This window comes from Habropoda laboriosa, unplaced genomic scaffold (assembly GCF_001263275.1).
Source record: "Habropoda laboriosa isolate 0110345459 unplaced genomic scaffold, ASM126327v1 scaffold774, whole genome shotgun sequence".
Lineage (NCBI taxonomy): Eukaryota > Metazoa > Arthropoda > Insecta > Hymenoptera > Apidae > Habropoda > Habropoda laboriosa.
Window position 1 is genome coordinate 143,680 of NW_017100887.1, and position 27,582 is coordinate 171,261.

At 35.6% G+C, this 27,582-nt stretch overlaps 1 protein-coding gene across 1 annotated transcript in view; it reads left to right on the top strand.

Annotated features, from left to right (window-relative positions):
• The window catches only part of LOC108577488, a 169,724-nt gene that overhangs the window by 105,971 nt on the left and 36,171 nt on the right, over positions 1-27,582 (top strand). Inside the window, exons 3-6 of the mRNA XM_017940647.1 lie at positions 257-418; positions 4,092-4,148; positions 22,555-22,621; positions 25,717-25,894. Coding sequence (XP_017796136.1) covers positions 257-418; positions 4,092-4,148; positions 22,555-22,621; positions 25,717-25,894 — 464 coding nt within the window. The remainder of the gene's footprint in view (positions 1-256; positions 419-4,091; positions 4,149-22,554; positions 22,622-25,716; positions 25,895-27,582) is intronic.

A 27,582-nucleotide genomic window follows, 5' to 3' on the forward strand; every position in this document is an offset into this window, starting at 1 on the left:
CCCCCTGTTAAAAGAAAAAGTTGTAGATAAAATATAAAATACTGCTCTTTCTGCCAAGATTTTGATAAGAGAATATTTTCTATGGAAGCATCGAATGTAATTGTAATTAATAACATGCGACTCTTGCTGTTTCTTGTTTATTTAAAATAAATTAAACAATCCTTATTTAAGAAAAAATAAAATGATAATGAATGCAAAAGAAATGTTATTAGATGAACTTTAAATAATTTTATACTCTTCTGTTTGTTAATAACAGGTGGATACACCAGACAGTGTGCTACAGAGTGGATTGGGTTTGGGACCAGATATGGGACATACAATTCTACGTTCTATGGTGGATCCAAGAGATTACGATCGATTAAGATATCTACAAATGAACGGTGGTCAGCCAAACAGCTTTGAAGAGACCATACATAGGGTATGATTTTCATGACTCAATAAATATTAAAAGATAATATAACTATGAAGACAGGAACATAAATAAGGGAAAAACATACGAAATGTTAGAGCATTTTTAGTAAATATTATTATTAATTTAACTTACATACATATTATTAATCTTGCATTACATTGGTCCAGTTTTGAGCCATACTAGCTTTTTCACTATGTTTTTAGACTTCTTCACTCTTTAGCTTCTTAATTTTTGCTACTTAAGTTTTGTATACGTAATATACTTTAATTTTAATTAAGTTCACTATGTCTTCGTTATTTATTTCATCTGGCAGTTTCTTTCTTGTGCTAATACTGATAGCAAATATAAAAGAAAGACATTAATTCAACTAGTACACAAGAAGATATAAATAAGAAATATAAAAAGCATTCGGAAACCCCAAAAGAATTCTTTCGCTTGCGGTCCTCTACCGTTTAAAATTTGTTGTCATAGATGGTTTAAAGGACCTTATCAAGGTGATGGATTTAGATTTTTTCTGTGCTTTTTTTCTTAGGTAAGTTTTCAAGCTCACCTTCAACTTTTTTATATATAACCCTATAGATTGGTTTGCATATCAGCTAGCAGGCATTAAGACGAACAATGAACGAATTTAATAAAATATATATCTTTTTTTATATAAATTATATTGGGCAGCGTAAGCCGAAATACATGGCTCTAATATGTTAGATCCACTTAACCCCTTAACGCTCACGCCCGTATCTTCCACGTGTGGAACTAATCGTCCAACAAATGCAATCTTTTTAAATTATTTTCTTTCATGGGGAAAACATAAATTACATTATAAATCGTCTATTGTAAATACATAGTCTTGTTCACTTTCTCGTTTTCTGCATTTTACCAGTATTAAGATTTTGACTTTAGGACCCGAACGCCCATCCAGGCTATTTTTGAGTGCCTCTTTTTTCTAAGGACCCTCATTCACTTACATCTTCGTTCATATACCCAAAAGTTGAAACCCAGAAAGTGTTTCACGGACGCAGAAGTTCTGCGCCTCTGCATGCCACATGCGTTTTTCTGGTGTCCATGCGGAAACACTCAATGGCGACTGACGTGTCGTGAAGTCACTACGCCACATAGCACTTGAGTCCCGTTGAGACCGATCTCTCGATCTCTCCTTGGGTCCGACTCCCCCACTACGACGTCATACCACCACCTTGCCAACTGGGAAACTCCAGGATGGGCGGTATGCTTGTGGCACATGGAGGACTGCCCAAGTAATAAAACACCTTTGGATTTGTCCACTTGGCTACCATCCATAATTTACAATTCCATACAGAATAAGAAATAGTTCAAACGCAACGGGCTGCAGTCAGGCTGCAACGCATAAAACATTTACAACCATATCTGAATCGTCTGCAACATCTAACGCATCTAGTACATTTACAATAAAAACGTATGTATTCGTGGTTCGCGACCAGTCGTCAACATAATACTACCATTCGTCCGCATCAAAATCTCTCTATCGAATAAGCGAGAGATAAAAGGTGCCAAGACGGTTGAGCATAATATTTGTTCAAACTTCACGACGCAACAGCTAGAAATTACCTATTATATGGTGGCGGTACTTCCTATGCTCCACCACCAGTGGGACGGAACATTGACCTTTCTCACTAGTCCTCTCCAAGGCTCCTGCTTGTATACAGAGTGTCCCACACAACTGGGCCAAGCCGTAGCGTTAAAACGGTAGAAGATGGAAAACAATTTCGTTAGCAAAAATTCACGTGGTGCATGTATCTTCTCCGAAGGTGGAGGCGTTTCAAAGATTTCAAGGTCGCCCGTTTTCTTAAATGGAACTATATATTCTTTTATACACCATTCGATGTATTTTTTAATTCTCTACAAAAAAGTGTTGGTATACTTGGCTCGCAAAATGATTAGTTCAAAAGATATTTTAACTTGAGTTTCTCGACATTGTATCATATTTTGACCTAAATACGCAAGCAAAGACGCAGAGAAGAAACGTTCAAGCCTAGGTCCAAATATGATACCGAATCTCAGTATAATCAGCATTGCAATTTTAATACCTGAAGTTGAAAAACATTTTATTTCATGGGATGTTGCAAATCGTAAGTGTAAAAATAAGCATGAGTATGTGTAAGTATGACTGTCCTTCATCAGTTCGAAGTTGACTGTAAAGCATGTAAAGTACACCCTGTAATAGTGTACCTTGCGTACCTAATATTTCCTTGCAAATTTTTCCTTTTTGCATTCTCAATGCAGTATCTCTAAGCAAAAATTGTAACTTTTATATTATCCTACCGTTTATTCATGTGAGAAACTTTTCTCACTCAGTCTTGGACGATAAAAGTAACGCTCGTATGACTGCAGCCACAACATTTATCGCAACGACCGTTGCTTAAACGCTCAAGGCAACCGCGGTTTCTGAAAATTTAACTTTTCATTTAATACTGATACATTATCGATGCGCCGGAAACAATAAACGACAATAGACAAACACAAAAGTTGAAATCAAAGAGAGTTCACCTAAAATATGATTACTCAAAAATTGAAGCTGTCAGCGTAACTACTAAGCGAGTGTATTTACATTTTTTGGTTCCATTATATTATGTCAGTTTGTATTATACCAAGAGTATTCGAATGCATTAATTTCGTCGTTGTCTACACAAATGCTGGAATTTTGAATATATATATGCATATTCTGAATTTGAGTAGGTTCGAAGCTTAAGATTAGATACATGGCATATTCAGCTCCGAAAGGATCACTTTTCACTATTTTTTTCACCGTATCATTCCATTAGGCAAAAAGAAAATATTTTTATTAAGCTCGTTGAATTTTTCCCAATATGTATTTGCTAGCTGTTAGGCAATGTAAACTGCAGGAGTATACATGAAAAATTAAGAGTAACTTTGAATACTTATTAAAAAAAAAAAAAACAGAAAAATCTAATGCTGTCACCTTGGTCCTTCAAAACTGCATCACCTATAGAAACAATAATTTTGATCAGTCCACTTGCAACGAAGATAATGAAGACTGTGATGTTATGCGGTTCACTCTGTACGTGTACAGACAATTCGCAGTCGTATTACTTACAGCCACTAAATGCGTAGAGTATAGATATTTATTGTATTCGATCGTCTTGAAATTTCTACGAATTTTATTCAATTTTTAATTATTATTTGCTACGTATATTTTTTCTTTGTTTAATTTAATTCTTTAAAATAACTGTGCTAAAATTTTATCATTCTTTAAGATTAAGATAAATTAAGAAGTTTTGTTAATTCTATTCGATATATTTTCGTTAATGTGATTTATGAGAATTCATTTTATGTGCACTCAAACAAACAATTCCATCAATGTTTAAAAACATTCATCTCATAAGGCATTACCGAGTTTTGTTATAGATTTTTATTACAGTATAAAAACAATTACCAATGTTTTCCGTAACCATAGCTTGGCATTTGAACACATTTTTGTTATTTTCTTTTCTTTATCTTGCTCTTTCTATTATGAACTGTAATTTTATTTACTGAAAGGAATAAATCATTTTAAAGCATAAGGATCTTTTATTTTCCTTGAAATTCATTTTTTTTTCAACTTTTAACACATCCTTTGATATCAACATTCAGATTATTGTTCAATACAATATATACACGTACCTTTATTGCTTTGTATTTTTAGTTGAAAGTTCAAGAGGCACTAAGGAAGAAGGAGCGCTTTCATAAAGAACACGAAGAGGTGAGTGCAATTCAAATTAAAATTCACTGTTTCCCTTTTTTTAATTTCCTAATGAAGTTATGTATACGACTGTCAAAGAAAAAATTTATAAATGGATACATTCATAAAGGTATTTAGTGAATAAAGATAATAAGCACGGCCAACTTAGTGGTCCATTGTGCTGCAACCTTTATTGTCATTTTTATCCAAAATAAAAAAAAAAACTTTCATGAAACCTTCTAGAGAACTTTCATAAAAAGTAATATTGTAGTAGGATATACGGAATGGTAGGATATTCTTTGGTATCTGGGAAAAACACACAAAAGTTTATTTATCTTTCGTCGATACATGTTAAATGTCTGGTACAAAATAATTTCGAACAAATCAATGCAGTGTTCGAGCTGTTGCTTTTGCTTTCGGGCGTCCGGCTTTAAGCAGCCGTACTCTCCCGTTACAATATTAACGAAACGGATAAAACGATTTATAACAATTACTGTGGGAAGGCGTCCGGTGAGCCTCCTGTACTCTACTCTCTGGAAGGCGTCCGGCGGATAGTCCAGCCGTTCTTATTTCGGCTTTAAAAATATTCCCTATGTAGTAGGATTTATGGATTGATAGCATATTCTTTGGTATCTGGGAAAAATACACAAATGTTTATTTACTTTTCGTCGGTACATGTTAAATATTTGATACAGAATAATTTTGAACAAGTCAATGTAGAGTTCGAGCTGTTGCTTTCGCTTTCGGGCGTCCGGCTTTAAACAGCCGTACTCTCCCGTTACAATATGAACGAAACGGATAAAACGATTCATAACAATTATTGTGGGAAGTCGTCCGATGAGCCTCCTGTACTCTACTCTCTGGAGGTGTGCGGCGGAACGTCCTGCCGTTCTTTCCATTCCAGGAGCGACACAGGTATAGCTCTCGTACCCTCCAATCACAATATTATGTAATACGCGTGAAGTGAATTATAACAATTATTGTGGGAAGGCGTCCGATGAACCTCCTGTACTCTACTCTTTGGAAGGCGACCGGCGGATAGTCCAGACGTTCTCTCCATTCCAGGAGCGACCCAGGTATAGCTCTCGTGCTCTCCTATCACAATATTATGTAATACGCGTGAAGTGAATTATAACAATTATTGCGGGAAGGCGTCCGATGAGCCTCCTGTACTCTACTCTTTGGAAGGCGACCGGCGGATATTCCAGCCGTTCTCTCCATACCAACAGAAGTACTAAGTAATCCTCTCCGAGCTTCCTCAGGCGTCCGGGTGACCTCCCTGTACTCTCCTCTCTCAGAGGCGACCGGCGGATAGTCCAGCCGTTCTCTCCTCCAGAGAGTGACCCAGGTGTCAGTCCCCGTACTCTCCTGTGCTGTAAAGGCGTCCGAAAGCTAGGCTTCGTACTCTCCTACTCTGAAGGGCGACCGATGGTAATACCTCGCGAAACCGCGAATCTCCCGCGTAAAACCGCGACTCTACCGCGGATCGCAAGCTAGTTTCTTGTAGAAGCTTCTATCGTTTCGCGATTATTCTATTGACGACGAGGATAGAGAGTCGTCCCTCTCACTTCCTTTCGCGGAATGGAAATTTTTCCGCCGTCTTCGTTGCTGGTTGTTACAATATCTTGTATAATGGAAAAGTTTCCAGAGAAAAGTTACTCGTTTTAAGTTCGTTATTGTGAAGTTCTCATTTATATACCACACAATACTTGAGATACCTTGAACAATGTGCCCATAAATGATGAAGAAGAATTTACTGCATCATAGGTAATTACAAATGAAAGACACGCGTTCCATGATTCTTGTATTTGATAACGCTCATCATATTTGTAATATTATAATTAAATAAATATAGCGTGAAAATTATAAGTATTACTTAATTTTTAAGAAAAATAATTGCAATGATCAAAAAACTATAGAACCGGTTTGTAATAATAGAATATTTACCAATTAACAAATACGTTTACTAATTTCCAAGCAAAAAGACTCAAAAGTCAGTGCTATTTCAAAATCATATTAATCACATAGCTGCTACTATTAAAACACAAATAATAAGCAAATGACGTTTTACGTGACGATTTTGTGACGCTTTACATTAAATCATCTGTTCAAGAATTCTTCTTTCTGCAATAATATCAACTTTCAATCGTTAAACTAGTGATTGATGAATTTTCTAATATATGCGGAGCACGTTATGTAATAGAATGATGTGAATTTATTCTAAATATCTTCCAAGTCTTGATACAAAAGCCGAGAGATACAATTGGAACGAAATTAGTAAATGAAATACGTATGTTGAACTGAAATTTTTAAAATAACATATTCATAACAATAGACAGATCTCAAGCTTATATAGGTAAGTAAAATTAATAGAAAATAACCAGACGACAGGTCACAAAATGATTAACTATTTCATCTATCTTTTTCGATTGCTTTTTCAAAGTTGTAATAATTTTGAAAGTCCGAATTTTCTTCTTGTTTTAATTCAAATGTAATTGGTTGTTCTCTGAAGATAAAAATGATATTTTTTCCTAGTCATTTTCTTGTTGAGAAAGGAAATTCTTCTATAATGATCCAGGTCGAAAATTAATTTAAAAGATATGGTCGAATGTAGCAGCGTACGATCACATTATTTCTCGAATTAATGGTAGCTAACGATACATGTGCCAAAAATATGATGAAACGTATATGCTCCAAATCTTGCAGCAAAAACTACATACATTCAGTAGAATGTATTGCTATGTATCGTTGTGTGTACACACATATGATCCACTCGAAAACCGAAGTGACTAACTCCATAAAATCAAATTTATTAAATTTGTTGTATTTATGAAAAAATTAAGCACCAAGCATGTGCTTTGATACTAAAATTGGAGGAATATCAAAAAGTGGAGGTAATCATTCTGGCTTCTGAGTGGCTCATATATATGTATAACCACGATTCAACCGAACGAATTATTCCTTCTTGAAATTGTAAGGCGCAAGTGACTATGTATAGCAATAAGACTACATAGCTTTATCACAACTGTTGCCCGCCAAATTAATATTGGACAATGGTTTGGTAGAATAATCAAATAGGTTGGTTCCATATCAAAATGTACCAATTGATGAACAGTTAACTTCGTTCTGTTACACCCTCAAATATTTTCATTCTTAGTCCTTAGTTTTATCTGTATTCACAACTAGTCACCCACTTTCACCATTACTCATACTGGACTCTTCACCTTCCAACTCTCCTGCATAGTCACAACCCAAAGTTCATCTTCCCGGAACCCTTAAATAGCCTTATTTTCTCCATTTCCGCATTCATTCTCCACTCTACCACGCGCACGTCACGTAACGTCAAAATCTCTGTTAAATAAAGTTCTGTTTCTACGCAACGACGATCCTGAAGTGTTTTAATTTAGTGATACCCCAATATCTGCTCCTAGTTCCGAGGAATTGGAGCAAACCGGGCATCACAGTTCGATCCCTTCTTTGGAGTCCGAATGTAACTCGTTTATTTCGAAAACTATGTTTGACTCCTTTCAAACCTTTTCCTTCTTGTCGAGCAGAGTGCGTTGATGTAAAAAGAATTTAACTGTGATTTTCAGTGTTATAAATAATTTTGTGCCAAGTGTTAATGCTCGTGGTTGTGGCGATGAACTTTCGAGCTTTGTAGATGTTTGCACGATGTTGTGCCGTCTAGATACTGGTTCGAAGGACCCCACCCAAATGATTGGGACTTGTAAAAACTGATCTATGGTATCGCGTGATGTGAGCTGGTTGCTCCTTGGTTCTCCTTGTGGTGGTTCTACGACTACTCGACGACCGACTCTCCGACGTCGCGTCTCGGACGTCCGTGAGAGGGAATTTGTTGGGACACGCTGATTGGTTAATGGTTAACGATTGCATTTGCCAATCAGCGTGTCTAATATCGTCTTTGCCGCCCTTCCAGTGCGCCCTTAGGTCCCAAAAGAAGGTCCCAAAAATCCGGAATTTCCTCCGGGTGACTAATCGGCAAGCGGACCGTTACATACAGATGTGCCGTTCGGAAATTCGTGGTTTATGGTATGTTCGTAGGCTATTGAAAATCTAGCAAAGCAATTCTAGTGACCCTCGCAGGATGTAATTAGACCCGTGCAAGCAATAAACGAAAATCCTCAACTCAAAAATAACCGTCCCCCGTCGATCGTGCCATAAACCGTTTCTACAGAAAACCTAACACCAAGTCTTTTTTACCAGTCCACCGAGCCAAGGATGTAGATTCACTTACCTTAAGCCATGACAATTGATATATTTACAGCTTATATGTGGTGAAAACTAAGTATTATCGCGATCAGAGCATTCCAGTCCATTGATCACAGCTGAAAGTCATGACCGTGACTATCGAGAATTTGTGCGTTTTCGAGTGGCGCGTCCTGATTCATACTCATCTTGCCGCACTAGACCTGAGCGGCACTCGAATGTACTGTTTGGAAATGCTTGGCAAACGTTCGAGAGCTAGCTAGATTGCTTTAGTAAATTTATTCGTTTGCATTCTTTCCTCTGAGAATGGAAAGTAGTCGCGGGAATGTGAAACGGACGTAACAATATATAGGCACACTACAAATAATCTGTACACACTACAGGTTAATTATTAAATTAATAAATTGTATTCGTGCCGTTTTAGTTTCATAAATAGTTGAAGCCAGAAAAAATTTAATATTAGCTTCATTTCATAGCATCGTAAAGCGTGCGAATTTCTCTACTTTGCTACGTTTAAGTCTTTCTTATTTACTTTTCAGTTTCTTTTAATTTGCAAAATGAATGTAATTTTTAATACTTTTAATACTGCAAAAATGACATTACAGATAAAATGAAAAAAAAATCGAGATTGATATATTCAATAGTTACGCAGATAAAAATTTTTTTGTGACGGTAGTTTTCGTGAAAATTGATTAAAATTTTAAACTTTCTGTATTTTGTGAACAATTTCAAAATCAGTAAAGTGAAGATTTAAATCCCCATATTATTACGTGGACTACAGCATACGACAATGCAATTTTCACGACAGACAGTGCGTGACACCGTCTACAAATGTCACACAAAAATCAAAATGATTTGATTTCGTGACAATGAAATTCAATGTCATGAAAATGCGACTTCTAATATTCACGACAACAAAAGTCACGACATTTCTTATCAAAGTTCTTGTGAAAGTCACGATTTACTGTCACGTGAAAACGTACCTTTAGGCCCACGGGTGACTGCTTTCAGCATGGAGTAACAATAAGTGCTTCTGCATCATGTCATGGTTTTACGTCACGTCAGACACTATTGAATTTTCTTTTGATTTATTCTCTACTTCAGCATTACTTTCCAAACTTCTATTTCAATTTAATTCTCAACAGAAAAAAAGCTAAAAATCTTAAATAATAAATACAAACTCGTATTTATCAAATAGAAAACTGTTGATATTTCCTTTTCCTATAATTTTGTATGCTATTTTGCTACTATTTATTGGATCAGAGTTTTAAAAAATTTGTAATCAGTATTGTAAATAAATGGTCAGCATTTAAAATAAAACAGCAGTACGTAATATAAGTGGTCAGTATTACATCGATTAATGCAAAAACTGTCAGTGTTTTCATTAAAATATTAGTAAACATAATAATTTGCCAGTATTTTAAATAGATGGTCAGTGTGTATAATAAAATGTCTTAACCTAACCTAACCTAATTAAAAATTTAAATTCTATTGACCAAAAGACAAATTCATATCGACCAAATAAATAAAGTTGTACTGACAAAATGCGATTTAATACTAACAGTTAATTATTTATACTGATCAAAATATTAATTTTTACGAACTACGTATTTACCTCAAAAAGTAACTACCATTAATTAAAAAAATTCTGACTAAATAAATAGAAGTGATATGGAAATGTATTGCCTATTGCCAAAACAAAATTTTTGTCTATTAATATAGTTTGGAAAAAGTTGAAATTTTAATGTAAAAAAAGAAATAATGTTACTACAAAAAACCTTAAAATAATCTTGGGCCGTATGTCCCCACACACACTTGGGTCGTTCATACTCTTCTCAACTAATAGCGAAAGAATCACGAGCCTAGTATATTGGACATAACATAAACAATTTCTACGCTTTGGTTTTGAAATATCTTCAATAAAAGAATCTACCTTTGTTGAAATAACTGTACACAATTACAATTAATAATTTTCTTACTGTACGTAACAGATTAAAATAAATGAATTTAAAGACATATACTAAGGCAAAACATTAGTATATAGCATGAATTATCATTAGAAATGTATAGTTACAAATTATGTTTCGCGAGCATAGGACAACGTGACTTCGAACTGGTTAACGAACCCAGTGAAGCCTTTCAAAGTTGCAAATGATCGATGAGTGGATTGTATTAGGAATGTATAATCTAACAAGGGAACTTCGGTAACACGAAATGTTCGATTTTTTTTAAACTTTGTGTGTTTGTAGGGGACCTCAAGAGAAGTTGGCCCAATTTCGGTTCTTCGGGGTGAAAACAGCCCTTGAATGAAGATAAGTGTTACCCTATTTCCCTGTATATCTTTAAAACTATAGTAGATGTAAAAAAATGTTATAATAAAAGTTTAATGGCTTTTTATGACTTATAAGACTGTGCTATTAAATTAATAAAAATTCTTTTGTCAAATTTTTAATTTTCTATCATATCGAAAAATATGTCAAATAAATGCAGATAAGTACCAAAATACCAAAAACAAGTTAAAAAATAAAAATACCAAAGATTCGCACACATACTTGATACCTGATAACGCATCGTTCCAAGTACGACGATGACAGCACACAAAGCACGTGTCAATTAAAATTATTTAAATATCACATTATCCGATAAGATTAACATATTTATCTGCATTTATTTGACATATTTTTCGATATGATAGAAAATAAAAAATTTTCACAACGACGGTAGTGGAAGATTTTTTATTTAAAAAAACAATTTTCATTAATTTAATAGCACAGCCTTATAAGGCATAAAAAGCAATTTAATTTTTTATTATAAACATTTTTTTATATCTACTATAGTTTTAAAGATATACAGGGAAATAGGGTAACACTTATCTTCATTCAAGGGCTGTTTTCACCCCGAAGAACCGAAATTGGGCCTTAATAAAAATTGCTCGATACTTCTCTCGAGGTCCCCTACAAACACACAAAGTTTCAAAAAAATCGGACATTTCGGGTTACCCAAGTTCCCTTGTAAGTCACACCCGTGATCAATAAGAACGTATGTTTTCACTTTTAAATATTCAGCAAAGTATAAGTAACGTTGGCAAATATATTACGTGTGCATTCAGCTTCGAATAGTGTGAAAAAGTTTTCTGGAATGTGTCTGTAAATGATGTTTTATAAAACACTGTGGTGTGTTTCCTGATTGGGTGTTTGATGTTTAGGAGATGGTTGAAGTGTCTTCTGGTTGGTGTTCCACTATTCTAAGTGTGTCTGTTGTAACGCGAGAGTGGGAAAATTGTTTATAAAATTGTCCTATTGTTCGGTCGACTAACTGTTAATTTTAGGGTCAATCTTGTCCTCTTCTGTTAGGCCTAGTGCACGTGGATCCGGGTGTATGGTCCTTCGAGTAAGGTACTGAAACCAATTTATTGGCCGCGACGGTTAATCTGCCTTTTCGGCAAAATACTTCTCTTTTACGACCGAACAGTTATATTGGCAACATTTATCCAGAGAGCGGGAAGTAGAAACTCCGTGACGAAGCAAGGACGTAAGGTAGTCGTCGTATATACAGGATGTAATAGCTGAGAGCGGGATCCGAATTTTAATTACGCGAAAGTAGCGGTTCTGTGCACGCATATGCGAGAAAAGCTGGCCTGTCCTTTCAGAAAATTTAAGGGGGGTGAAAAGGGTCTCCCATGAATTGGCCAAATCTGCCTGCTCTTGACCCTAGGCTAGTCAGACAGGCAGAAAAAGACAAGAAGAAATAAAACGGAGAGTTTCCTTTGAGGCTACGAGCAATATGGAAATAAAGGTCGGTATCCGTGTAAAAGTTTTAGTGTCACTTCTACATACCTTCGTAGGTTTACTACTCTCTAGGGAGGACCTCCTTTCTTTCCTTCCTATTCCCTACCTTCTATTTTCTCCGCCAACCGGTTGACTTTTCCTATGCCGCACGAGGAAATGCAGGATAATCCCATGGGCGACCACTTCCTCAACTACCTTCGTCATCGTCCTTTCCTTTTTTTACTTCCTTCTTTATTCGAATTACATACGATTAATCTACTTTACTTTTACGCGTATCTTTTGCACCACGATGTATGTTTTCTAACAATTTTCTCCTCTGTGACGCTTATAATTGAAAATTAATACACATATATTATGAATTGACTAATCGTCAGCTTAATTTGTAAGAAGTAACTTGTTCACAGTAAAATATGAAACGGTGGTATTTATGAAAATGCGACAAAAAAAGGAAAGAATAATGAAATTCGATAATGTGCAATCGTCTGTATCCGTGATTTAGTAGTAAATGTTCAAACATAAATTAACAACAATTGCGTGTTATTTTAACAAATTGAGAGACGCAAATGGGTTCCAGTTTCAGTTACATTTTTACAGATCCCTTCAAAATCCATATTAATTATATGAATGAATATTTAATTAGTAACATATCTTATTTAACACCTTGTCTTATGCTGACGAGTCACACTTGTGTAACAGATTATGGCGAAGATGAATTGTATTTCTATTTTTGTATTTTTCCTCTAAATTCAGCTTCAATTTAAGACTGACGATTATCAAATAGAAATTCTGTATAACATTTTGACTTCTCTTTTATTTAACACTGCATTAAAACAGTGAATAGCCGAAGCTAACATTCATAATCGTTAAGAAAATTGTAAGGCAAGGGATTAATCACGTTTTTTAAAAACAGTAAAGCGAATAATGCTTTTAAGTTTCACGTTGAATAGTTTGCAATCTTACAGTCCACAATAACTGTTGACTTCAGTAACTGTCGTTTGTAAGTAATATTTGTTATAATTCTAATCTAATACTAAATATTTTTACGTGGTAGCAATACAATATATTGTACATAGATATTTATCACTACGTATTGTATATCAGTAATTTTAGGTATACTTCATAGAACATCTAAATAAAGTAATTGTATAACGTTCCTTTGCTTAACAAAAAGTATTTTTAATTTAATTGCAACTGTAACTACAACGCTATATCAGAAAATCGTGTTATATAAAGTTATGATTATACTGTGTCGTGAGTTTCGTATCAGTTTGTTGTATCTTGCAAGCTTGGAAATGTCGGTGATGACTATTAGGCCTGAAGAGAATCTCGTAATACAGTTCGAATTAATCATTGTACATACAACGCTCATCTTAAATAGTAATCAGGGAAAAACTATCGTTTTGCTGAAGACAGACAAGCCTTTCCATTGGAGATTACGTGCAAAATCGCTAACAGTGATTTATCACAGTGATCGCAGAATCACAATCACGGTCCTGATTTAACTTCATTCACGACCGTGATCGTGATTTTTTTATCTGGAGTGAATTCGCTCACTATGATCGTACTTCTTGATCTTTAAAAAAACATATTCAATATGATTTGAAAATGAGTTACGTTGTTATTTGTGTTTTTAAAAATCAGTAGAAACAAAAGAAATTCTGAAAGAATGATTTGCTATAACTATACAACGTATACAATACCTGCCAAAAGTTTGGAATCACTTTGGAAGTGACGTGGTGTAAATGATTACTCGCGAAGTTGTTTAACAGAAATATATTTATTGAACCGATAATACTTAAACTAATTTTAAATGTAAGGCGATACGATGCACGTAGAAAGAAGGTCTACGACAAAAGGCCTCGTGCCTTTTTCGGGGCTCCCTTAAGTAGCCCCTTTTCCCTGGGAAAGTCCCAGGAAGTGGGGGCGCGGGCCTGCATTGCCGAGGCAATACTCTTGTCCTCGAGGACGAAGAAACTCAGAGATGTTTGGAAAAACATCTCTCGATTCTTCGCCTCAAGGGCCAAGAGTCGCCCAGGCCTAAGTGCGTGGGCCCCCCGTGGCGGTCGCCACATCACTCACAATTGCAATTTACACAAAAATTTCCAGAAAAAAGTCAGCGACTTTGAGAATTTTTTATCATTCGAATCAATTGATATGAGATAAATTGATAAAAGTAGAATTGAGATAAACTTCAAATCTATAAAAAATTAGCAGCAGATTTAATATTGATGAAAAGTGGGAAGTGCTTCTAAACTTTTGCCCGGTAGTGTATGTTATGTAACGTATGGATTAGAATAAATGATAATAAAAGAATCTATAAATTCATGCGTGCAAAGAACTGTTGTCATGTTCTCTACCAATCAGGAACGATCACAAAAAAATCACGAATCAGTGTGAAAAATCACCGTGATTGGGAACGAACATGATCGAATCACTCGGGATTCGGAAGTAGCCTCTACTTCCCACCTCGTGCAGGGGTTCCGTTTTTGGGCAATCTGTGTCGGTGTCGCACATGGTTGAATTTGTCTCGACACACGCTTTCATATGATGTAAAAAAATATGTAGCATTCTATTTAAAAAATTAAAAACTGTCTTCGTTTTTCAAACAATATTGCAAACATAAAAATCTGTACATATGGTATTATGTTGGCTATAAAAGACAGTAAAACTTTTTCCTCTTTTCCACTTTTTATTGGGTAGTAGATAATAGTATAAACACGCTGTATACAGTACACAAAATACAAAACGTATTATACATACAGTGGAGGACAAAAGTATTCATACACCCTATAAAACGGAATAACATTTTTAGAATTGGGCTAAACGACTTGAATTTTTTTGAGAACTTCAAAAGATTAGTTTACTAGATGACGTGTAGAAAAAATTTGGTAAAAACTGCAATTAGTCGGAATCGCGAAGAAAATAGCGAAGGTCGTTTTTATAACATTTTTATCTGAGCTCGTAAGGAAAATTTAAAAAATACGTTTTGTAGATCTATGTCAATTATACACATGCTGAAAATTTCATCAAAATCAGTTAACGTTGCTATGAGCTACAAATGGTTAAAGATTGTGAAAATCGCACTATTTCACGACTTTCGACCTAGAACTGTAATAAAGCTACAGATTCTTACATCTTTCGATGCCTGTCGCTTGTTTTTCCATCCACCGATTTTGATGAAATTTTCAGCATCTGTATAATTGACATAGATCTACAAAACGTATTTTTTAAATTTTCATCGCGAGCTCAGATAAAAAAGTTGTAAAAACGATCTTCGCTATTTTCTCCGCGATTCCGACTAATTGCAGTTTTTTCAAAAAATTTTTTACACGTCATCTTGTAAACTAATTTTTCTAACTTCTCAAAAAAACTCAAGTCGTTTCGCCTAATTTTAAAAAAGTTATTCCATTTTATAGGATGTATATATACTTTTGTCCTCCACTGTATGTATGTTAGTGCACAAAATATCAGATCAGTCGTTATTAGAGTCAAAGTTATATTCAATCCAACTAATGGTCAACAGCAGTTGATGTCGGTAAAACAAAACAATTTGTGTTCGGTACCGAACGTGACAATGGACGCCTCCCCACATAAGCCTGAACCGTTATCCTTTCGGCTTTATGACACGTACGATCAGTCCAAGCTATTTTTGAGTGCCTCCCTTTTTTATAATCGCTTTATTAACATCTTTCTCGGGGATGAGGCCCAGAAGGTGTCTATGGATATTGAACCTTTACGTTTCGCTCGCCACGTTTCCCTCAATGGCTAATGACTTGTCGTAAAGCCACACTCGCAACACGAAAATTCAAAATCCCGTTAGGACCAATTGCCACGTCAAGGATTGGTCCCACGAGAACACACCCCAACCAACATTTTTGTTTACGAAAGACAGTCACACCATCGCAGTCAAACACTGACACATACCTCGACCACACTGAACCAGTCAATATTTGTTATTAAATATATTAATAAAACCAATAGTGCATTGTCATTCAATTAAGAACCCCTTTGCCTCATTAGTTTGAGACAAAGTTCATTTCGTGTAAACATTATCGCGTCCAGTGCTTCGTGATTTAAAACCACGAAGAATTCTTTAGAATTGTAAGGGTTACACGGAACATTTACTTTACCGACTCGTTATAGCTATTTTTTGGGGGGTAACTGTCGGTTCTGTGGTGGCAACAGCAGACTTTTATTAAACATTTAAGAGCCGCAGGTTCCCGAGGCCGTCGGAGAAAGTTTCTACGCGGACATGCATTGTCGAATTTCTAGAAATTAAATAAGCTAAAAACGGTTTCCTCAAAAATAGCGCGCACGTCATAAACCGTGCTGGTAGTCTGCTCGCTAAATGTTCTTCGCTGTAGCTGGTCGCTACAAGGCAAAGTTCATTTCGTGTAAACATTATCGCGACCACGAAGAATTCTTTAGAATTGTACGGACAGTTTGAAGCGGCGACAATTCGAGGTATTTCTAGAAGAGTTAGGTTCCGAGTTTGAACTTCCCTTGCGTTTATGTAGAATCACTGGAGTTTAGTTACGCAAAAGTATTTAGTACATAGATTTATCAATTTTTAGCATGAAATTGTTATTTTTCTGGACATGGCAGGGTGCCGAAATTGGAGGACGATGATTGTCTACGTGATTAATCTTTTCTGGTCTGACAGATCATTTGAACGCGCTAAATATGTTGCTCGAAGGAAAAAAAAATAGAGCAGTAATATAATTTTTCGATGCAACTCGTTCTTTTAGAACGAAAATTCTATTTGCTATTGTATTCTGGTTATGTATACGTCTATACTGCGCTTTTCCCAGCTTTGTAGCATTAATTTTATTTATGAAGAGGAAAAACTCTAAAATTCAATTACTACACGAAATGTTTGGAGCCACTCTGTTTCTCGATATTAACCCTTTCAGTGCTATGAACCCACACATGAGTTTCAAAAAGGTCTTCACCATGCGCTATGAACCTATTTATATGTCCGTGTACATCGATTCAACGCGCGCTATGATCCCATATAAGTACATACATATGTATGTGTCCCATACTATATTCACTCTTGTGTTTACAGATAAAAACAAAAGCAGTAGCAATAAATTGTTCACATTATCAGAATTTTCCTCTCGCGAATTCCTTTCTCTCTTGCGTATTTGTTAACAAGTACAGTCATTCCTTTGATGTCCATTACTGATAGCATTAACACGTTCCGTGCCGGACCGATTTTCGGTGACTTTCCGTTCACGCCGTGTTGGTCGTATGCGTCCCACATTGTCGAGACTAACAGTTTTGCTTTTCGCCCTATATGTCTTCCAATATTTATAAGATTGCAAAAATCATTGTTATCGAAAAAAAGGTAACGTTTAAGGTATGCTATAGAGCAAAGGAAAAATTTTTGTTTTAACAAATTATCGCCGTAGTTGCATAGTTTAAGTTAGCGGAAAGAAAAGGCCGAAATATCAGATGGCCTGAACGGAAAGACCAGAGTGGGGCGTATGCGACCCACGCGGCACGGAACGTGTTAATAGATATTGCTTGTTATTTAAAGGACAGTAGTTCTTGCTTAGCGTTACTGAGGTTTACAATGTGAATGTAGAACCTGTAACATTGGATTATGTGAGTATTGAACTCTGCTTCGGGATTTACGACATCTAGAAAAATTATTAATTTTTAACATATAAAAAATGCTAGTTTTAACGTTTATAATAAATGATATAAATGATGAATTTGGTTGAAGCCTTAGCATTTTAATTTTTAAATAATTGCAGGTACAATCTGTATGTTTTGCAACAAAAGTGAAAAATTATTCGTCTCAGCGCATGTTTTATCGTAATAAGTATGCTGCTATAATAAACGCACATCGTCGGACATCCTAGTGCTGAAAGGGTTAATTGACATACTATAAACCAAGTAAACGCCAGACTATGTGTTGAAAGATCACTTCCGAAAATTTCTATTTTGTGGTGTTTCAGAAATCCCTTGCAGTAAAAACCAAAAAGTTAATGTTTCTTACGAAAATAAAGAAACTTCTATAACTTTGGCGAAATTTTAAATATTTATTATGAAAATTATAGATACTTTATATGTTATAGGCAGCAATGTTAAATAATAATTTGAGAATAATAACTCATAATTATAAAAACTTAAATAAATAGTACAACAGGTTAACACTAATTAAATGCATTAAAGTTTATAACAATTAAAAAACAGAATACATTTAAAAAAATATTACCCTTAAGTAAATATTTTTTTTTTTAAATATTGAAACTCGTGGTAAAATAATATTTTAGTGGTAAATATTCGGGACCTTGAGCACCCTCCATTGGTCAGACGTAGTATACGGGCCGGTACTGTACATTACTACAGCGTTTCCGCCACTGTTTTTGCCGAAATTTTTTCCTTTACATACTTAATTAATTAAACATACATTCTCGCAAAAAAACATATAGGAGTTATCAAAATAATTGCAATTTGGAAGTAAAGTTAAATTGTTTTCGGTATAGATTGCCACTTTTGATTATTTTAAAATGCCCGCAGTCAACGTGCCGTAACTGTTTGGCACAGCACTTATAACGAGTGACATGCATTACCTTAGATTTTATCAGTTTTTCAACGACCAAAATCGTTTCATTATTTTCAAAGGCTTGTTTTACAAAGCATACTTGAAAGAATTAAACGATGTTCATTTCAAATTGATTGGTAGGAACAGTGTTAAATATACTTTTGCAAATTTAACATCAATTGCTATTACGTTAATCAGTGACAAACAAATTATTATACATGCATTCCAATAGTGCATCTTGAAATGGAGTTTAAATATCGCCAGTAAGGCGGTTGTATTCTGCTAAGTTTGCCTAAATTCTCAAAATTATGATGTTGAATATTTATCTCGAAAATCATTTAATATAGGAAGCTAAAATTTTATGCAATTTAGTTTCGCAAAATTACTAGTAAATACACAGAATTTGTACAAATTAGCGACTATGGTTACAATTCTTGTCAGATTGAACATGGAATGACTCGTCCGTGGTCGTGTACGTGGTAAAGAAAAGATGAGGCTTCTGACCATTCCTCACCATTCTTGGACCCTACACTGCCGCCGCTTGAAGGGAAGTTTTGGGGTAGGTAAATGATTTAGACAAATAGTTTTCAATCAGCTGTCGCTAATAAGAGAGCAAGAAATTTTAAAGATTACATCGATTATTGTTTGACGCAGCATATGTGGTTCAGAATGTATTATATACCCAGCGTTGCTATCGATTTTCTGGTGTCAGCGAACGTGTTAAAAACAATCGAGAACTATGACCGCCATCGACAAGGAAAGAGAATAGACAAAACGAGAGTAAGCGAGATGGACGTAGTGCGTGAAGCAGCGAGGGTTAATACCCGGCACTTGACGGGGATACCGTCTGCGTTGCAGTGAATCATCCAATATAAAAAGCTTCAATTTCTCTAATTATCACCTTACCTTCATGAACATAGTACAAATTAATTAGTACGATTTACTTGATGTAAATGAGTCCAAACACGGCATAAATCAAAGTAGTTCTGCCAGTCGTTAATTTAAATATCCCAGTTTTCAAGGATGCTTTAAAATATGATTACTCTTAAGGCTAGCCCGATTTATGTCGTGTTCGGACTCATTTTCACTGGGAGAAACTCAGCGAATCAAATTGGGATGGAAATTAAAGAAGTTGAAATTTTTTATATTGGATGATTCATTACAACGCAGACGGCGTGGCTGTCAAGTGCCGGATCTTAACCCTCGATGCTTGACGCACTACATTCATCTCGCACACTCTCGTTTTCTTGTCAATGGCGGTCATATTTCTCGGTTGTTTTTAACTACCGAATCTTTCTCACGTTCTGCGATTGCCACGCGACACTTTTCAAACAACAATAGATGCAATCTTTAAAGTTTCCTGTTCTTTTATTAACGACGGCTGACTGAAACGTGGAGGCAACAGTATACGATCCAAGAGTAGTCGGGATGGCTTATCCGCCTATTTTCCCCTCATTTGGTGGGACGATGACGTCAGAAGCCTCATCTTTGTCCTGCTGATCCGTAGTACAAAGTGTTAAAATTCTAAAGGGAGAGACAAAAGGTAAAACTCAGTATCTTTATAGTGCGGGTCTGTGAATATGAAAATGTGCAGATTTCGCAGAATTATAATTTAATTTTTTCGTATATCATAATAAGTGTTCCTATATGCATTCTAAACAGCATTTGATAAACATCAAATTGTTTCGTTTCGTTCTTTTATCATATCAATCAGTCTCACTTATCTGATATTGACAGTTCCTCTTTGCAGAATTCTCATGTCCGCTTTATACCGGGTGAGGCACCTAAGATTGTAAGCTGAAATATTTTCAAAACTGTTAATTATATCGAAAAATGCTTTAAACAAATGTTGAATGGTCTCGAGAGGAGCACTGTTTAATATAGCATTTTTGTAAGTGCATGCGTAGAAAACATAAGAAGGTCCAGGTTGTTTTTTTAAATGGAATTGTATATTTTTTAATGCATCAATTGATTCAGCACATCATTCTCTATAAAAAAGTGTTAAGCTATTTATACCGAGAATTGAGAAGTCATTACTTTAGAAGATATTTTAATTAAAATATTGCGGAATAGTAGGTACTCTTTCAGAGATCTTAAAGTCGTGTGTAATGTAATGAATATTTATTTAAATCAATTGTAAGAGTACCATTGCATAATATTTTAATTAAAATATCTCCTAAAGTAATAGCTTCTCGGTATATGTTAAGGATACTTAAGTTAGACTCTGCTATTTTTGAGATTAAGGTTTGAATACGCGTTTAATGTTTTCGTTCGTTAATTATTCCTTACTGTCAGGAGGGCTCCAAACCTCTCATAAAAGCGGAGAATTTGGAGTTTTCTTCGTGCATCTCAATAGCAACTGACGTATCATAAACCCGCGCGAGCCAAGGCACATAGGGCCCTGGGTTTTTCTCATAAGCCCAGGTGACGCGTACTTCACGCAAAACACCCCCTCCTTGAGGGTGAGTGGTTGGCGTTGGGCGGTGACCAAGGCCCGAACGTGAGTGGGTCTTAGCCTCCCACCCAAAACTCACCCCCGTCAAGGGACCCAAATGCGACCAGGGAAGGGGAAATGCGAGGGCTGACCGGGGCAATGCACCAACGAGACAGGCAGAACACAAACAAGGTTAATAGCAAAAAGTTCAGGCGATCACACAGTCGCTACATTTTCAATTGATTCTCGACGACGTGTCAGAATTGAACAGTATAATTAACACTTTTGAAAATATTTCAGCTTCCAGACCTAGGTGACTCGCTCAGTACATGATATGCATTATATATGATAGGTAAAATACTTCATCGAGCATATAGTACATATGTATATCATTTTAGCATGTAACATGCATATTTAGTTTATCATTTCAATTCTGAGTTGAATTTTAACGGGACGTTTTAATCTCGATATCACTAAACATGAGAATTGTTCTCTGAAAGATTATGGAGAATAATGTTCCCCTCTAAACAATTTATGAGTTACGCCTTGATAAATATGTGAAAACTATTAGGTTTGATACTTCTTTTTGAATTTTAAAATCACATGTCTCATATTGCACAATTCATTAAAATATTGTTGCCGTAGGGACATTCTTACTATCATTTCAAATACAATAGTTGTAACTGAAAATTTGTTAGACGCTTGAATTTTGAAAAACAAAATCAACACAAAAGCTTAGTAGACTCAACGTTATAGTTCGTTAATCAAATTGTATAGACAGTCATGTTCAGTATAGGTTAATTTTCATTCTGCTCCTGCTAATTTTTAAAAATTGGAAAAGATATGTTTTCGTGAAATTTATTTTGTTCTATATTTGACCAATTTTTGTAAAAAGAAATGATAAAAAGATTTATAAAAATGTAATTTTAAGTTATAATTCTTTTACTCATATTGTTCCTTACGAAAAACCAAGAGAATTGTGTATTTAAGATTCTTTCGACCTCTGTTCATTTTTAAGTTATTTGCATTAATTGTTTTGCAGCTGGTAACTTTGTAGATTGATTTCACTTTCAGAACGTGTACGTCTGCCGATATAAAAAACACATGTTTAATACTTTCGAATTTCTTACTTGCATGAAAATCAACGTATATTACTTGGACGATACTACTTATATAAAAAAATGTCCAGTTATATCAATATAGTGAATCTATAGAACAGAACAAGTTTAATTATACTAATTGCAACAGGTTAATTTATTTCATAAATGTTCGTTAATTGATTACATTGGTATATCAATTCTGATCAACAAATAATTCACTCAACTTTTATGAAAACTTGAGCAGCAATGCCGTAAAATCTCTTATGCTTAGTTAATGTGTGCTTTAATCACGTCATCGAATGGAGGTTCATTCCTGTTCCAGATACTGAGAGACATCCGGCAAGGTTTAATGCAGCTTGGCCGGGACGGACGGGGTCAGCTCCCTGGAGGTAAGTACATCAAGGACTGTAACCTCTAGCCAGTTGTCTTGCCACTTCACAATGTACAACCAGTCTCCTTGAATCAGCTATGCGACGTCCTTGGTTTCGTTCTTGTGTGCGTGCTTCTGTCAGAATGCACAAGTGTGTCTACCTTGAACAAACCGTGCACGTATTAGACAAACTGGGAATCAGCTTCCAAATGTCGGATACTTCGTACGTTCTCCATATTCCCTAGAGACAAATTTCGAGCCCTTCGCCTAATTCTTTTAAGAAATCTCGTTACATCGGAACAAAATTTTCTCACGCGCAAAAATTCCAGAAGGGATTACATGTACTTGATTGAAATGAAAAAGGGTTTTTTTTTAATGTTTGAATTGGAAAGTAGTGTTTAGCGTTTTGAGGACGTTTACTATTATGCGTGAGGACCGGAAAAGTAAAGACGAGGCTTCTGACATAGAAGCAAACGAGCGGAAAATAGGCGGACACTCCATCCCCACTATGCACTCTGTGGTCTTACACTGTCTTCGCTTGAAGGGAAGTTCTGGTTTAGGTAGATAAATGGTTTTCAATCAGCCGTTGATAACGTAGCCCACTCATAAAAGATCAGGAAACTTTAAAAATTGTTTGTCACCTTTTCCTTCTAATGTAACTTAAAATTTGATAAATTTTGTTTTATGGGGTTAGTCACTTTGGCTTCTGAGTGGCTCAATAGCATCTAGGACGTTCATTTCCAAATGACTCATACAACAAGCTGTTACTGTAAAGGAGGCCTCAGAAAATGTATTAATATTTTCTAAGAATTTAGGAAAGTAAAAAGCAAACATTTGTTTGCTATTCCTAAATAATAAAAATGATTTTCTGTACTTTAAAAAATTGCTTATAAATCCCAAAACTTTCCAACAGAAATGAAAAGAAAAGCCACCAAAAGCAGCAATAATATAAACACGGTACATGTTCTGTAATCGATTAATTCTAACGAAATCAAATAAGAAATAAAGACTCTATCAAACATCGAATAATTTATTTCGTAAAGTGACAAATAAATGTATTTAATTTTTGTACGAAATACTTCATAAAATACTTGTGCTATTTCAAAAATAAAGTATTTCTCAAATAACCTTAGAAAGTCGTTTTAAAATAATATTATTTGAAAAGTTTTCAAAATACACGACCCCATATGACACCAGTTGTCGTAGGATAATAGTGTGTGAACGAACCGGTATCTCTTATCACCGGTAACCACTAGTAGGTTGGAGGCGTGGAGGAAGCAGTGTACAGTTATTATTGGATACCACTAGGACAGGAGGTTGGTTGTTGCTGACCACTCGATGCACGGTTCGGTACCGTTACCAGCGAGAAGGATTTTGTCCGGACTGTCGCCGGAAGTCCCCCCTCCCCCGCGCATATACAAATATATGAAAGATATTTCTTGCCTATAAATGTGGTTATTGCTACGCTCAATCTTTGAGAATTGTTACCAAAGTGGTACACACATATACAGGGTGTTCTGTTTAACAGGAAACGGTGGAATACCTCACGAGGAATTGAAGTTATGAAAAAAATGTTCTTGCAAAAGTTGTTTGGCATACAGGGTGTCCCGTAACTCCTCGAACACCCGGAAATGGGGGATTGCTGGGGTGACTCTAGACAACTCTTTCCTTTACCAAAATGTTGTTTGAAGCTTCATTTTTGAATTATTAACGAAAAACACTGGCCAATCAAAAAAAAATGCGTACGCGTGACTTCTCGGTTATCGATCGCTGTCAAAAAATTTTGACTTTGCACCGCTATTTTTATAAGGCTTAGAGAAAATTGCAATTAGTCGGAATCGCGCGCGAATGAGCCTCTGTTCTTCGTCCCTGAGCGCGGGCCACACGAATGAGCCTCTGTTCTTCGTCCCTGAGCGCGAGCTCTACGCGCTCTCTGATTGGCCAGTGTTTTTCGTTAATAATTCAAAAACGAAGCTTGAAACAACATTTTGGTAAACAGTTGTTCAGAGTCACCCCAGCAACCCCCCATTTCCGGGTGTTCGAGGAGTTACGGGACACTCTGCATAGGGGGAACTTAGGTGGACCAAGTCGAATTAATTTTTTTGACTACAATACCTATACAAAACTTGGCCCCATACCCGCAAGAAAACTATTCGTTGCGGAAAATTACGAAAAAACTGGAAAGACCCGAAAAGACGTATCTCCCTCATACGAAAGGAAAATAACTCTTGGGCTAAAGAAGATCACGATATAGCTGAAACTTTTGCAATACATCTTTCGAAAGTTTTTAAACTCAACGGCAGCGCGACATCTAGTAACGAAGATAGTGTCGTTATGGAATACCTAAGCCACCACAACTCATGTCGGTAAACCTATTAACCCCTTGCGGACGGAGGACTACGTGCCATGTCGAAGTACTGATTACTTGTATAACATATAGTTAGATCACTACTTTAGTTGTTTTTTTAACTGAATTATATCAAAATTACATTTTCCTGAAATATATGTACATAGATATCTACGTGAGTTCTTCATGGTCACGTCAACTATTTTTATTGCTTAAAAATATATGAATTTGTCGGTTGCGTTCATAGTGCTTTGTGAACGTATATATGAGTATATCGTCCTGAAAGGGTTAAACACTTCAGTCCCAACGAAGTGACAAATGATATAAAATTGCTCAATAATAAAAAAAAGTACCAGGATACTTAAAAGTAATACCAAAAAACAAAAAAAATAATAGTCGCAAAAACGCAAATATATGCACAATCATTGTATCATTAAAATACAATACTTCCTAATACAATGGAAATTTGCTGAAATCATTTTCGCTCAAAAGCCAGACAAACCTCCAACCAAAGTAACCTCATATATGTAAGCCGATTTCTTTACTACCAGTTCTGTCAAAGCTATTTAAAACTCTAATCGCCAAAATGCAAACATATTCTTAACCTGTAGATCTGCGACTATCATCTGAACTATAATAATAAAGAAATATTGATAAATAAAGAAATGACAAGGTTTCAAAGGAATTGCTTTCGATTTTAGCAAAAGAAAAGAATGGTGGTTTTTTTGACCGCAGACTGAATTTTGAAAATATTTGTACAATTCTAGTTCGAACGATGAAGCAACATCTACTGAGTATACCTGACAAATTGGGAGTGGGTCGGACTTCTGGTTTTTTGGCAATCAGGTCTGCCAGTTTGAAAAGTGCGTTTAAGACAAACTCCGGCAATCAAAAGACTGAGAAGTACAAAGCCATCCGACCTGCAGAAGTAGTAAACAATGAAATGTAGTTGAAACACTATTGAGTGTTACTCACACGTACACGATATCTACATATATCAAATTTACTGGTTGACTTCGTAGAGCCAGTTGTAAATATAATATAGATAAAAATTAAGAAAAGAAAAATAGTAAATTATTAAAGATGGGTGGTGATGTGATCGGCAAGTCAGTGTACATTTTCACCCCTGGACAGTCCGCCACTCATCTTGGGAGTCCGAGGTTGTAGAGTGATGGTACGCTGCGTTAGCGCAGGAGTTAGACCCAAAGATGAATGGTCCTGACGTATACTAATCGTTCCTTCGCTACGTCATGGCTTTATAACACGTTAATCGTTATTGAGGATGTAAGCAAGGCGCTAGCAAATTTTCAACATTGAAAACGTTTAACTTATTCAAAAGTAGCTAAACTAGATGTCTATGTGACAAACCCAATTAACTATGAACTAAATAATCTAAGCAGCAATGATCCTTAAAAATAGTTTAGTATCCGTCAAAGTACTGTCAATAAAATGCTACTGCTTTACTTTCTTCTCCTCGAGTTCTTCCCCTACAAAATGTCGCCTTTAGGAATGCGGTTGAAGTTGATGTCAGGTTAAAAAAATAATGAACTTTGCTGTACATTAACACATTTGCGTCGGATGACGCACATATGCGTCATTCAGGTATTCACTTGGATTCCGAATTGATACATTGAGATTTTGTCTGAAAGTAAATTTATAAAACGCTGTAAATGATTGAATTTCTTTTCAGAAATGCCGTGACAGATGTTTCACGAATTCTAATAATTGTATACGTTTTACGAAAAAGTAATTTACCACATTCTTGAAAATTTCTTTGAAAAATAATAATTAGTTGAAAAGTGACGATTAAAACCACCCCGTGCACATGTTAGGCGCTGCTCTAAAATTCTAATAATTGTATACGTTTTACGAAAAAGTAATTTACCACATTCTTGAAAATTTCTTTGAAAAATAATAATTAGTTGAAAAGTGACGATTGAAAGAAAAGACGCGAAATCACCCCGTGCACATGTTAAGCGCTGCTCTAAGAGCCCCGTCGCCAATGTGTTAATAGTACTTATAGGCCGTTGCAGTTCATAAATTTTATTTCTTTTCAATGGGTTTTTCTATAATGCATTAAAAGCCATAGAAAGGATCAACTGAAATGACGAAACTAGTGTTTCGAACAGTTAAATTACATATTACCGATTTATTATTGGCTGGACGGTTATATTTGCAGCTGCGTGACCAACGATTAACAGCAACAGCATCAATGTACGTAGCCCTTTCGATACTATATACTTAGTACAGTATACTGGTCAATCTCGTTATCGTCATCAACCATCGACTGCTTTGTCCACGGCTCCCTTTTCCGATACTCTAATCCTTTCTTGCACCCACATACAGGATTCTCAGGCACTTGATTTCGCTCAGTCTTTCGCATCAGCAGCACTTGAGGTCTTCTTACGTCTCGAATTACATTTGCATCATATTATACTACACTTTACGACAAGAAAGAGCTTAGTATTTCTGTAAGACGAATTTTGTACGCTTTATTGCTTGACATAAGGTGTGTTTAATGTCCTGATACTGACCGATGTTCGGGTCGCGTAATGTTCGATGCTCAATTGCCGAACCGGTACGCGAGTTTAATCACACCTTGATTTATTCAGTGTGAAATGCTAAGAACTAGT